A 12,736-nucleotide genomic window follows, 5' to 3' on the forward strand; every position below is an offset into this window, starting at 1 on the left:
AGTAAAGTTTTCAAGCAGAGCTCAAACAGAGAGCAAACAAAACGCCGGCACTCGAAACCATTGGCCAAAAGTGTTCCGTGATCCGTGGCGATCGGGAGGTGCAATCACGCGGTGCTACAGTTCCACGGTCCCCGGAGATGGAAAACGATATGAAGACCGAAGAAGAGAAGCTAGAGTAAGTAGGCGGTGTGTGCATTGCATGGTGTGGCTACTAGGGGGCCGTGGATTGCCGATTCGCTTACTAACCAAACCAAATGCTTCCAATCATGATCGGATGTGTGTTTACCGTCACGCTGTCTGGGGTGCAGAATCAACTCTGCGCAGGAAACTCTGCGCGTACTGGAGAGCCGTCTGCCCGAGGTGTGGTGGCTGTGGAAGACCACGTTCGACCAGCCTACGTTCCTACGGCTGCTTAATAATCTGCCGAGCTGCATCGATCAGTTCATGGAGGAGATCATTGCGGAAACGACCAACTACGCGCAACGGCAGGCGGCCCGGGTCGATGAACTGCAGACCGAGATTAAAGACCTGACGACGCGGCTGGGGGGCGTGAGCTACGTGGTCGATCCGAGCGCGCTTGCGTCGCTCCCGGTCGAGTGCCAGCTGCGGGTGCTACAGGAGAAGGTCGATGCACTGCGGAAAGAGGTGGCCAAACGGAAAACGGCGCTGGAGATCTACACCCTGCGGCAGCGGGAACTATGTTTAGGTCAGTGTGACGGGGTGACCGTTTCGCCAACAACGGTTTTTTTGTCATGTGTATTCTCTTTCTTTTTTCATGCTCCGTACGTCAATCGATAAAAAAAACAACACCGGAACGTCTATCAGAACTGGGGCGGCCAGAGATCGATCTGAATCCGACCGGACGGCCCCTGCCAACCGATCGCCAGTTCCTCGCGATTCACTCGTACATCGATCGGCTGGTGAAGATGATGAACTTCCGCCACGGATACATCAGTGTGATGTGGCTGCACTGCAATATCCTAGCGGTCACGCTCAAGTGGCCATTGCGTGACAAGCAGGAACTGCTGCAGCGCCAGTGCGTCGCGCCGACGCAGGACAATTTGAACGAGCTGCAACAGTTGCGGTGTGTGCTCGGGACACTGTTTGAGTCAGCGACACGCAACAAGAAACCTCTCGCTGCCCTGCGGGAACCGGGCAAAGCGATAGCGCTGCGTCCGTTCGTAGTGGAACGCTATCGGATCGCCGGTGAGTGCACGCGGAACTCACCGAACGGCCCCGGAAACGAGCAACCCCTGACGGGGGGTTGGGTACGGCTCGAGCAGCTGTGGGACCGGTGCCTGATTTCGCCGTACGAGCGACGCCTCTTTCGCCAGTCGGTGAAAAACTGGGACCCGGATGCGCTGCTGGCGGCCCAAACCGACATGGAGCGCGTGCTGCTCAACTATTACAACGGGAATGCGAAGATGTTTATGCTGTTCTTCATGTGGGCCGATCTGTGGAATCTGCTGCTGAACGTGCAGCGGTTGCGGGCCGCCAGCACCAACGCGTCCCGGCGACCGCGCGACCCGGCCCTGGTCGAGCATCTGGACGACCTGAACGTGGAGATCAACACGATGGAGTGCCGGCTGAAGGATTTCTACGAAAAGTTCGAGCAACACTTTTGCCAGCAGTTCATCATCAACGGGCTGCCGATCCAGAGCGTGATCGAGATGTGCAAGGAGCGGAAGCTAAAGTTCGAGCTGCCCGACAACTGGTGGTTCGAGGTGGAGGACACGGAGGACCTCAAGTTCCACCCGCGCGAGGACGAAGAGGACAAGGAGAACACCCCGGTCGGTATGATGCAACAACTGCAGGTACCACCGGTGGCCACTCCGCCAACGGTGGTACCTCCTGCTCCGGTGTCCTCTTCGCCGAACGCCGGGGCGGCGGCGGCTGCTAGTGAAAACACACCGGAAATGGTGATTTAAGGTAGCAAATAGGTAGCTGGGTCTGCTGGAGTGCTAGGTTACAATGCAGTACAACGATACAAACGTGTGTACAGAGTTTGTGTTTTAAAATAAAAAGCGCGTTTTTGATTTTGCAACAGCTAGCCCGAGGCCAACAGAGGTGTTATGCTTTCGGGGGGGTTACGAAGATTGATAAAAACTCATGAAGATCGCCTGCAACGAACGAAGAAGAGAACATATGGCGGCTGTCTTTTCTTACCGATCACCCATCAGCCAGAAAACGATCACTTCATCACGGTGATTGATTGTATGGTTTCTGCGCGATCGCAATCTATTTGTTTTGCAACATTTTAATTTATCATTGTGTACAGGAGCATCCTTTCGCGTCAAAGCGCACTGTTGGATTCGTCGGGCTCTCCCCGCGAGAGAATTCCTCACGATCACTGGAAAGGAATTGTGTTTACTGGCTGCTTCACACACCGGATTTTATTTCTCTGCCCATCACGCGTTCTCCGTTCTATTCCCTGCTTTAGCTTAATCTCAACCATGCGAATGATTTCCTGAATCTCTGACTTTTCATAGCTTCCGTTTTACATCCGTTTCTACACGCAACCGCGACTCGCGGTCCGAACAAGTGCCCATTTTTGTTTAATATATCTTTAATATATTCTATTTCTAATACACCTGCTTGCTTCTAAACGTGGTGCGGGGCCCACGCGGTCACAAAAAGTAAAACAATGTCCAGGGCGCCGGCTTTTGTGACGCGCCTGTCATCAAAGGTTTGACTGTTTTATCATCCTCACAAACAAGGTGCGTGACGACTGACTAAACGTATCGGACTGTTAATCGGAACCACTACACCCGGATTTAGAATACGCTGTTTGTTCTCGTGGCTCGTCCTCGGAACGGTGACACTAAAAGCAAAGACTAAAATCTTGCTTCGAGGCAAAACGTTTTACAGTAAAATAAGGGGCTGATCCCAAGTCCAAAAGCTGGGCCTGGGATCTGAATGTGGGTTGCGGAATTGCGTGGCTTCACGTGGAAGGTGATCGCGAACGGAACCGACGCACTGGAATCATGTTCGCCGACCTCTCGCTCTGGCGGTGTCACAAACTAAGGATTATTCGAAATCGATACTTGTCCGCAGACCTGGCGGCACCAGATCTGCGCCTCTCGGGGGTGTTGGGCCGTGTCGTCCTTTGGTTGATTAGAATTATTATCGTTACACGTACACAATTAATGGTTAGTAATGTATGCTGCTTCTATAAGCGAACAAATAACGGCAAACAACGCTAACACGAGAGACACGAGACGACGGGCCCCGGGGCGCCCGCGGGGACAAATAAGACGGCAATTAACAGTAAAATCGACCTCATCGCTTCGTCATTTGCTAATATTTGTTACATAGTTTTGTGTACCATGGTTCATAGGGAGGTAATTAATAAAAAGAAACGGAAATGCCGTAAACTCTGGAGTGTTTTCGTCCTGGTTGCTTGGATGCGCCTCTGTACCCCCTTTGGCGGTAAGGTTTTGTTTTATCGTTTTAAGTAGATTGCTTTTTGTCTAGTTTGGTCAGCCCGTTTGCGACGGCGTCGGGGTAACGGTTCTGTAGTATTTTATCTGTTATTTTTCGTTTTGTTTAATATTCTCTCGTCTCGCTATAACTTTCTTATTGATGCGCCCCACCGTTTTGTTTATTGCTGTGCGTTTTACTTTGCACCGATTTGAGCAAAACCGAAAAATATATAATCCTGCCAGTTTGACGGCTATCGGAATGGGACAGCGAACTCGACAAGCGGGGCTAGAGCATTTATTGCCTATTGCGTTGTAATTTCTCGCCTATCATGGGGGTAAAGTTTTTGCTTATTGCTCACGGGGGCCTAGTATAGGGATAGTGTTTTGTTTTTACATCAACCGAAAACTGTGTCCTTTCTTCAGTAGCTATGGGGATGTAAATAGTACTTCCGTTCCTTCCATAGTGGTCACTTTCGTGCCGGTCACCCGAAAAGTAGTCCCAATCCATTCTGTCGGACAGTGCGCTGTCCATCGAACGGTACCAGAAACAGAAAAAATACGGTTTGACCCCTCGACAGTATAAAAATATACTCTCTGCTCTGCGCTGCTAGTGTTTTAGTTTTGGAATCTGATTGCACTACGATTGAGAATTTGAATTACTGTAGTAGTACGGATGGTCGGTTTCGGGTGTGGTTTGTAGTTTTGCTTTACACGTGGGGATTTGTTAAGATTTGTATGCGCACGCGTGCATTGTATAGGTTCCATTAATTGCCGCCATTTGTTTGTGGGGAACTCATTATACCAAACTCTTAAGGGCAGCAGAACGTCCACAAAACACTATTCTATGCAGTATTTTCCGATCAACGGAAGATTTTGACAAACTGGAAAGTAACGGCGCCAAATCATTGGCACACAAACAGAGCCAAAGGTACTGTTATTTGTTACTGTCTTGTGCGAATGATCATCACGCGGCACATTTCAAAATGCATAATAAAACCGAAACGTAATACTTTCTCATTGACCACAGCAGGCGTGTGGTCGTCCGCCGCTCACGATTCTTTGCCCTATCCTAACACGAAAACTATCATCAAATCACTTATCGTTTTTTGTTTTGTGTTAAGAAACCTATCTGATGAGGAGAAATGACTCGTTATCACTCACATACATACGCACACGCGGACATTCACACCGCCCTAACATTCATCCGCCAGAAGCTGCCTCCTTGCATGACATTTTTGAATCAGAAATTTCCAGAAGACTAAGGTCTGTTTCGACCTGCGGGATCTTCGCTCATATATCACGCGCGATCTCTCCGGTCGCGGCCTCAATAACTCGCTTCGTGGCCGGCCAATATATACAAATCATGACCAACGACGTTGTCGTTCGCTCCCTCGGTTCCGGTATCCGGTTTGTTGGTGCGGCTCTGCAGCATTACCACTTTGCTGCGGGAATGAAAGAGATAAAGAGATAGTGAGTAAAATTGATTAGAAACGGTGCAAACGGGGGGGCTTTTCGAAGCACCCACTTGTCACTGCCAATCAGCTCGTAGATACGGCTCGTGTCGGTAATCTCCTGCGTAATTTCGCCATTCCGCAGCGAGCGGCCCTGGACGCCGTATTTGTGAAATGCTAATACACTATCAGTTAAACAGACTGAAAGGAAGCGAAAAAGAGACATGAATTTAATGCACCAGACTCAACGGTGCGCCAGAGCTTACCTATACTTTCAATTAGAAAACTAAATTCCACTCGCGAAATGAGCTTGCGGCTTGCCTTTGGGAAACCCTGAATATCGACGATTTGTACGAACCGATCGTAACACACCAGGATCGCATCCTTTTCAATCTGTTTCAGAAACAGGGGAATTGCAAGTGTACGGTGATTTCACATCTTCCGCTGTCTCTCTCTCCCTCTTACCTGATGCACTTTTATCGGCCGAAGCGTGTCCCGCCGGTTAATCACTGTCGCCATACCGTCCATTTCCTCCACCGTCGAGTTAAACCAGCTCGAGGCTACAGAGTGAAACAGTGAAGAGAAAAAAACGATTCAAAACAACGTTCCGATTAGCCGCCCGTCTAGTCCACTTACTGCTGTTGGTATTGATCAGGTCCAGCTTCAGCGAATCGTTTGGTCCTTTGCGCACGTTCACGCACACGATCGGGTACTCCAGCTCCGGTGTGATGATCATCTCGAACACGTTCGAGTTCGCACCGTAGTACTGGATGTTTCCGGATGGCCATTCGCACTGCTTAAGCAGCATAAATTTGTTGAGCGGATCGTACCTATCGACGAAAGAGGGACCGGTGAGAACCATGCTTCTTTTGGGCGGCCAACCTCGTTCGACTTTGTACCATTGCATCAGAAAGATACCGGACGCCATGGAACCGCACAGATACTTGTATCCGTTGTACGGGTTGCGTGTCACGCAGCACTGCATACAGCCCTTCGTGTCCGGCACCTTGGTCGTGAGGGCAAACTTGCGGGGCACCAGCTTCTCCGGAATCTTCTTCATGTGCAACGAGAAGCGGTGCGTTTGCTTGGAATGTAGTGCCAGCAGATCGTGCCGATACAGCTGACTCGTCTTCCCGGACAGCGACATCAGAATGTCCTTGATCACGTACAGCCAAACCGTTCGCCGTGGGTACAGCTGCTCGATCGCTGCGTCGTGCAGCTCGTTTAGGTTCAGATTGAAGATGCCTTCCTCCGCCCCGATCAGCAGATGCTGATCGCGCGTCTCCGGGTGGATCCACGACGCGGTACAGTGAATCCGGAGCGGGCAATCGTTGAAGACCTTCGAAAAGCAGGCGCCCATATGCACCTTCGGTGTCGGTGGCAGCCCGTTCGAGACGGGCCGCGGCGGTGTGTGGCGTCGGGTTCGATGCTGCCGCTTGGGCGGTATCGGCGGCGTGTTGTTCAACAGATCCGGCTGTGACTCGGCTGTAAAGCGCACAGGTTAATTAGGGTTTCCAAAGGCGCAGATTTCAGGCACACGGCGCTTACCTCCTTCACTGTTGCCATCGCCATCACTTAAACTACGCGTCCTGGAAGACTTCTCCAACTCCTTAAAAAGTTCGTTCAATTGGTCCATCGAACGACGTTTGCTACCATTGTTGGCGGCGCTAATGCCTCCGACGCCGCCGCCGCCACCACGATCGTCACTCATGGCCATCGCTCCGTTTTGCTGTAAACAAAAAGGGGGCATTAAGAATCAAACCACACTACAATGCACAAAAACCGCATTCTCACCGCATTCAGCTGCTCGAGTCGCGCACTCAGCTGATCCATATCGCCGTAGCTAAGTGTGGAGTCATCGCGACCATTATTGTCGTAACCGAGGGCCGTGGTCATCATGCTCGTTGTGCTGGTATAGCCACTGTTGCTGCCGCCGCCGATGCTACTCTCCCTCACGATGATACTGTCTTCATCGTCGCCAAGCCTTCCTAAGCGACTGCGGCCACCGACTAGGCCGACTTGCCGTCCATCCGCCTGGCTCAGCTGCTGGCTGCCATGGTTGGCCACCGGTGTGTCGCCGGCGCAAGCCAGCAACGAATTATCGTGCAACGGCAGGGTACGCCTGTGTTGCATTAGAGAGGAATCAGAGGTACGGCGTGCGTTGGGCGGCGCACATTAACCCGTTTGAAATCGCAGGGAAGAGAACAGAAGCGTACCCCGGAAGTAGCCCCCGGAATGCCCCGAAAAGAAAGAAAGTGAAAGAAAGAAAGAGAGAAAGAGTGAAAGAGAGACAGAGAGTTAGGCAAATAAACGATCGTAATAGCGAGGCGATCCCCGTCTTTCAAACGGCAGATCCTTGTGAGGGGCTTTATTCATAAAAACAAAACGATAAGCTAATGGGGCCGCTAGCAGCGCGCTGAGGCCACCGGACCCATTTCTTTGATGGAATCGTAAGAATATGAGAATGAATTAGGCCGTATTAGGAAAAACAGATGGAAATAAATCACACACGAACACACAACCGAAAGCAAGGCTAGGAAGCTTTCTGCTTGGGGACACAGACAGGGGACACGTTCACAGACTACGAAGGGTAATGGGGTTAGTATTAAAGTAAATATAAAACGATCGCATTTTAGTGGAATTGTCATTCAATGTGGCTACTCTAACGTACGTCGTACGTCTCTACTTTCTGATCATACGATCGTTTTCACACATAATTATTTGGGGTTAATATCGGAACCTTGCAAGGGGTTTTAACGTTTCATACTTCCAAACCAAGGATTAGGAACCAAACCAACAATCCAGGACTTGTGGCTGGAAGTGGAACTCGGAGCGAGCGAACGAATGCAAGAACCATACACCAGTGGGGGAACTAGGGTGGAAAAGCGAGCGGGATTGGCGAAACAGAGGGGTGCTACTACCGATTAGTGTTGTGTTAGTTCGACCGTTTTTTAGAGGGTGATGTGTGATGAGAGTGGTGCGTTTGATTGCGGAATGATCCTTAGCTTAAGTTTATGAAACCAAAACGCGCGCGATCACGTGTGTGTGTGTGTGTGTGTGCTTGTATGTACTCTTGAGTTCTATTTCCACATTCAAAACAATGTGAAATAATATAATTTAATGCAATTGTTGCAGGAATTTGTTTATTTTGTTGATACGTTTTCTAATGTGATGATATCGATCGAAAGCACACAAAGCGACACACACACACACACACGTGATCGGAAGGACGTGATCTTCGGGTGCATTCGCAGCCAAACCTGTGGACGCCCCGTGCAACTTCTCGCTGCTTATTCGCGAATTAAACCGTGCGGCGGACGCGAACTGAGTGTGTGGCTTGCAAAAGAAATGAAGTGATGTTGGATTTATTCTTTAACATGTTCTTAGCTTGGGTTCTTAGCTCTTCCCTGCGTGCCCTGTGTGGGGTGGCTTGTGAAAACAAAGGTGAACAAAGGTTGGTTTCGTGGCGCGTTTTGGGGCATGTATGGGATTTTATGTATTGGCACGGGCGTTTGCTGGTCTGTTACCTTATCTTCAACTCCTCGTCTATATAATGCAATAGACTCCTAGAAAAGAGAGAGAGAGAGAGAGAGAGAGAGAGAGAACACAGAGAAGAAAACACAAGAAGAGGCACCAGTTTCAGAAACAGTATCAGAAAGCAAAAAACAAGGGCAAAGATAAATAGACAGAGAGAAAGGGAGAGAAAATTTAAGAGTGTGTCTTGTGTGAAAATTCTAAAACACAACATCGCACTGTAAAAAAAGGACAGTTTCCGTTGAAAGGGTCGATATCTTTCCGGTCAGTGCAAACTCAACTGCAATCCACAATGGTTTCCGCGGTACGATTTTAGTTTTACTGATCAGGCGATCCCCTGGGGCGATCGAGGGGCGGTTTATGGTTTTTACGTGCGAGCATTAATTGGCGTGGCAAAACACGAAGCTGGGGCCATTATGGGGTCAGTATTTAGGGTAGCAGTGTTGTGGTGTGTAGTATTTGATTGCTCTATTGTTTGTGTTGCATGGTTGTGAGCGCGCTTCAAACGGTGTGTGTGTGAGGTTTGGCCTTGTTTTGTGTGTTGACATAAATGTTTCCTCTTATCCGGTTGGTTGGATGCAACGACGAGATAGGATTAGAACAGTGGCGAACCCCTTTTCACTTCCCAGCCACTGGCAAGTTACTCAAGAAAGAAGGCTAACACGGCGTTCCGGTTGTGGCCCACCGATTGATGCACACAAAATTAGCGCAAAACAGTCCCGGGGGGGTTTAGGAAGCTACTAAATAGTACATTGGTCCGTCCGGAGGCGTACTGAAGAACCGCACATACTTACATATCACTCGGTAGTGTTTCGGGACTAGAAGAACGTTCACTTTCCAATGGTTCTAAAAACGGCGACAGAAAGCAAATATTAATGCGATGCCAGCACGCAACAGCATCCACTGGTACTTACTGCAGTAGACGGAACTGGAGGAATGCATCCGACTCGTGATTCGCTGGGGTCCATTAGCGATGGCCTAAACCAGAGAGAGAGAGAGGAAGGAATAAATATCATACAAAATCCGATCGGATACGGTTGGGCGATCCCGCGCTTACTCCTTCCTCCTCCGTGTCCTGGTAGTAGTAGCTCGCGTGCGGACTGTGGTACTTCTGGAGCAGCTCCTGCGGCAACCGGATCGACATGTCCGACTGGAAGAAGGCGTGCTGCAGTAACCGCTCGGCCGTGGGTCGCTTTTTGGGATTTTTCGTCAGCGCCACCTTGAGGAACGAGTGGAAATTTGAGCTCCAGCGGTCCTTCTCCTTCAGGGTCGGTGGCTTGAAGCCACTTTTCGACATCAGGAAGAGCGCACGCATCGGATGCAGGTCGAACATGGGCGGCTGCAGTTCAGCGAGCTCTGCAACGATAGGACACATTAGCAAAAGGGGGTATACTGTGCACCGCTGGGCAGTGGACACTCACCGATTGCCGTTATACCACAGGCCCAGATGTCGCACAGATGGTTGTAGCCGCCCTTGCGCTCCACGGCCGCCACCTCGGGTGCCATCCAATACGGTGTTCCTAAAGTTGACAGGAAAAAAACATTTGAGATCATAACTTTGGAACGTTCAAACAGTTTAGCCCCATTGTTGGATCTGTCAGAGGAGGAACAATAGATCATGAATGGTGCCGGCCAGCTCGTCGTTTAGTCATCAAAACGGCTTAAGACAGACAGCGGAGCAGAAATCATCGAATGGCGAAAGAACGCGTGGGGTGACGAGAAGAGACGGCGGGCCGTTCTAAATGGTGTAGATAATTAAATTAGAGTCGCCCCAACGCCATCGTGAGTGGGGACAAAGAGAAGGGCTAAAGAAGCTCCGCTTTTGGACCAACTGCTGCGACCATCAACTTTCGTTTAGCATCAATATTGAGTATTTTTCCCCTCTGTTGCCTACTTTTAGCCGGCCACAAGCGGGAATTCCATAGTTCCCCGTTTTGGTCGTGCGAAGCGCGATTAATAGATACCACACCGCGAGCGATGAAAGCGATGGCTCCGGGCGGCCACACACATCTTCAACCGACGGAACCGTTCATTATCTTATCTCTAGCACATTTTTGTGTGTTGCCGCCGCGCAAATAGCACGCGGGCTACCGGCCCCCCTCTTTCCGGTGAAGCGCGCTACATTATATGCTAATTTAGAAGGAGAGAATTTACGTGCCCCAAGTGGCAAAATATCCCAACCTTGACACTATTATCTTTAGTTTCGAACTGAACTTAAAATACTATCGCTTCAACCCCCGGCTAACTGTGCCACAAGGGGGGGTCACAAGGTCGGCGGCTAGAGTATTGATTGTTACAAAATCGATTGTCGAGCCCGCGCTACCCGCCTTTTTGGCCAAGGGCAACCGAGCGCCCGGTGTCGATAAAATAGATGACTCGTCTTGAAGTCGTTTCGACACCTCTAAAAGCGCGGCCACCCGCACCCCGTCACGACACACGAGCACTTCCGTCACGGATCGGGGCACCCGGGGAGGGCGCAGTCCGTTCAGTTTTTTTCTCCTCTCTCGGCGGCCAGAGTGCAACGCGTGACCAACAGAGCTCCATTTGCGCAAGTTCATGTTGCTCGCGGCGCGTGATGCGCAAATAAAAAGCGCAAAATTATTACAAAATTTCCCCCAAAAACCGATCCCTTATCGAAGTTGAAACAGTAACCGGGGTTCACGGTTCTACGGGTTGGCCCCACTGTGTGTGCCCACGACGTAAACACGCACCTCTCGCGTTCCTCGCGGGAGCAGATTCTGTAAATTAATATCTTCTCCCCCCGCATGGCTCGCGATCCACGCGATCCTCACGGCTCGGCTGGGAAAGATAAGCGATGCAGATTGCGCAGAAAATGTGACAATCGTGTCCCGTTGTCTGTGTGTGTTGGTAAATTATCACCACACGATGATGACGGTGGTGGCGAAGCGCAACTAGCCGCAACACCTCCCAGAACGGGCCGGATGATCGTGGCCAGATGTGGGCCATCAACAACGCGTGTGCGCACATTGGTGCAGCTTGCAATTGTGCAGCGCGTAGGCAAGAGACAGTGCATTGAAGAGGAATGGTAAGCCGCTTCATGTTTGACAGAAACGAAGATGAACCAAGAATTGGTTGTCCCGAGTGTGCCTTGAATCCATCCAAGCCACCTTTGCCTACCGCAAATTGGTACGTTTAATTGATCGAAACGAAGCCGACGAAGCTCGACGCCCGTCCGACCGACCGGCACACCCGACTAAACATTCCGGAAATAGAGGCCCCCCTCTTAATCACGCACACACCAGGCAGTAGTAGTGGCGGTCAGTGGGGTGCGAAAAGTAGTAACTCGGTCCGGGGCCAGTGAAAAGGAATCGCTTTAGCGTGTGTTGCGTGCGAAAGAAATTGCGGACGCAAACGCGTACACCGATGGCGTACAACGGTACTCGGAAAGGAAAAGTGACGGGGCGGTGTTGCGTTGCGATGATCGCGATTAAATCAAGCGTATCGGAGTTCCCCGCGGCGGCGGGGGGAACACGCACAGCAAGACAAAAAAGTGACAGCACGGAATTCGGATCATCGCATCCGGATCGCATCGGTGGAAAGGAAAAGTGTCCGGTGGGAAATCTAATCCGAGAACCCGATACTTCGGTGTCCCCTTTGCTTACCGATGAAGCTGCGCCGCTTGTTGATGGTGGCCGTAATCTGGGCGCTGACACCAAAGTCCGCCAGCTTGACGTCGCCCCGCTCGGTCAGCAGTATGTTGGCCCCCTTAATGTCACGGTGGATCTTGCCCATCGAGTGCAGGTAGGACAGACCGCGCAGTGTCTCGCGGCACATGTACGAAATCTGCAGCTCGGTCAGCGGGCCTGTCACCTGGTAAATGTCCTGCAGGCTGCCGCCACCGCAGTACTCCATGCAGATCCACAGCTTGTCGTGGCGCATGTACGATCCATAGTACGAGATGATGTTCGAGTGGCGGCAATCCCGCATCATCAGGATCTCCTGCTGGATAATCTGTATGTCATCGCCCGGCTCGAGCTTGATCACCTTGATCGCTGCCAACTCGTTCGACTGCAGCTTCTTGGCCTGCCGAGAAGAGCGAACAAGACAATTATAATTAACCAATTGTGTGCCTGTCTGTGGGATTTATGCTCCCGGAACGGTGCGTGTTTCTATAATTATCAACCAGGAATCAACCGCGCACCCGGGAGTTGCAGCAGATGCATTCCTCCGCGCACATACACACACACGACGTACGTACCTTGTAGACATCGCCGTACGTGCCCGAACCGATCTTGTGGATCAGCTCGTACTCATCCTCCGGATTGCGGCGCGAGATGGCCGAGCTTAGTGCGGGTTGCGCTGGATGCG

At 50.9% G+C, this 12,736-nt stretch overlaps 2 protein-coding genes across 2 annotated transcripts; one reads left to right on the plus strand and one right to left on the minus strand.

The window, feature by feature from the left end:
- Nucleotides 1–56: 56 nt before the first annotated feature.
- Nucleotides 57–1,928, plus strand: LOC128277001 (uncharacterized). Its single transcript, XM_053015456.1, has 3 exons — nucleotides 57–175; nucleotides 309–706; nucleotides 826–1,928. Exons 1-3 carry the CDS (start codon nucleotides 138–140, stop codon nucleotides 1,926–1,928), a joined length of 1,539 nt encoding a protein of 512 aa, XP_052871416.1. The 5' UTR covers nucleotides 57–137.
- A 2,105-nt stretch (nucleotides 1,929–4,033) lies between these two features.
- Nucleotides 4,034–12,734, minus strand: LOC128277032 (mitogen-activated protein kinase kinase kinase kinase 5; the record flags this gene model as incomplete). Its single annotated transcript, XM_053015486.1, has 15 exons — nucleotides 4,034–4,864; nucleotides 4,948–5,074; nucleotides 5,140–5,266; nucleotides 5,339–5,433; nucleotides 5,510–5,703; nucleotides 5,773–6,358; nucleotides 6,422–6,602; nucleotides 6,668–6,995; nucleotides 8,401–8,439; nucleotides 9,202–9,240; nucleotides 9,318–9,385; nucleotides 9,465–9,763; nucleotides 9,829–9,927; nucleotides 12,031–12,451; nucleotides 12,627–12,734. Coding segments are annotated over 15 exons (2,829 nt in total), but the record flags the coding sequence as incomplete, so codon positions are not given.
- Between the last annotated feature and the right edge of the window lie 2 nt (nucleotides 12,735–12,736).

This window comes from Anopheles cruzii, chromosome 2 (genome assembly GCF_943734635.1).
Source record: "Anopheles cruzii chromosome 2, idAnoCruzAS_RS32_06, whole genome shotgun sequence".
Lineage (NCBI taxonomy): Eukaryota > Metazoa > Arthropoda > Insecta > Diptera > Culicidae > Anopheles > Anopheles cruzii.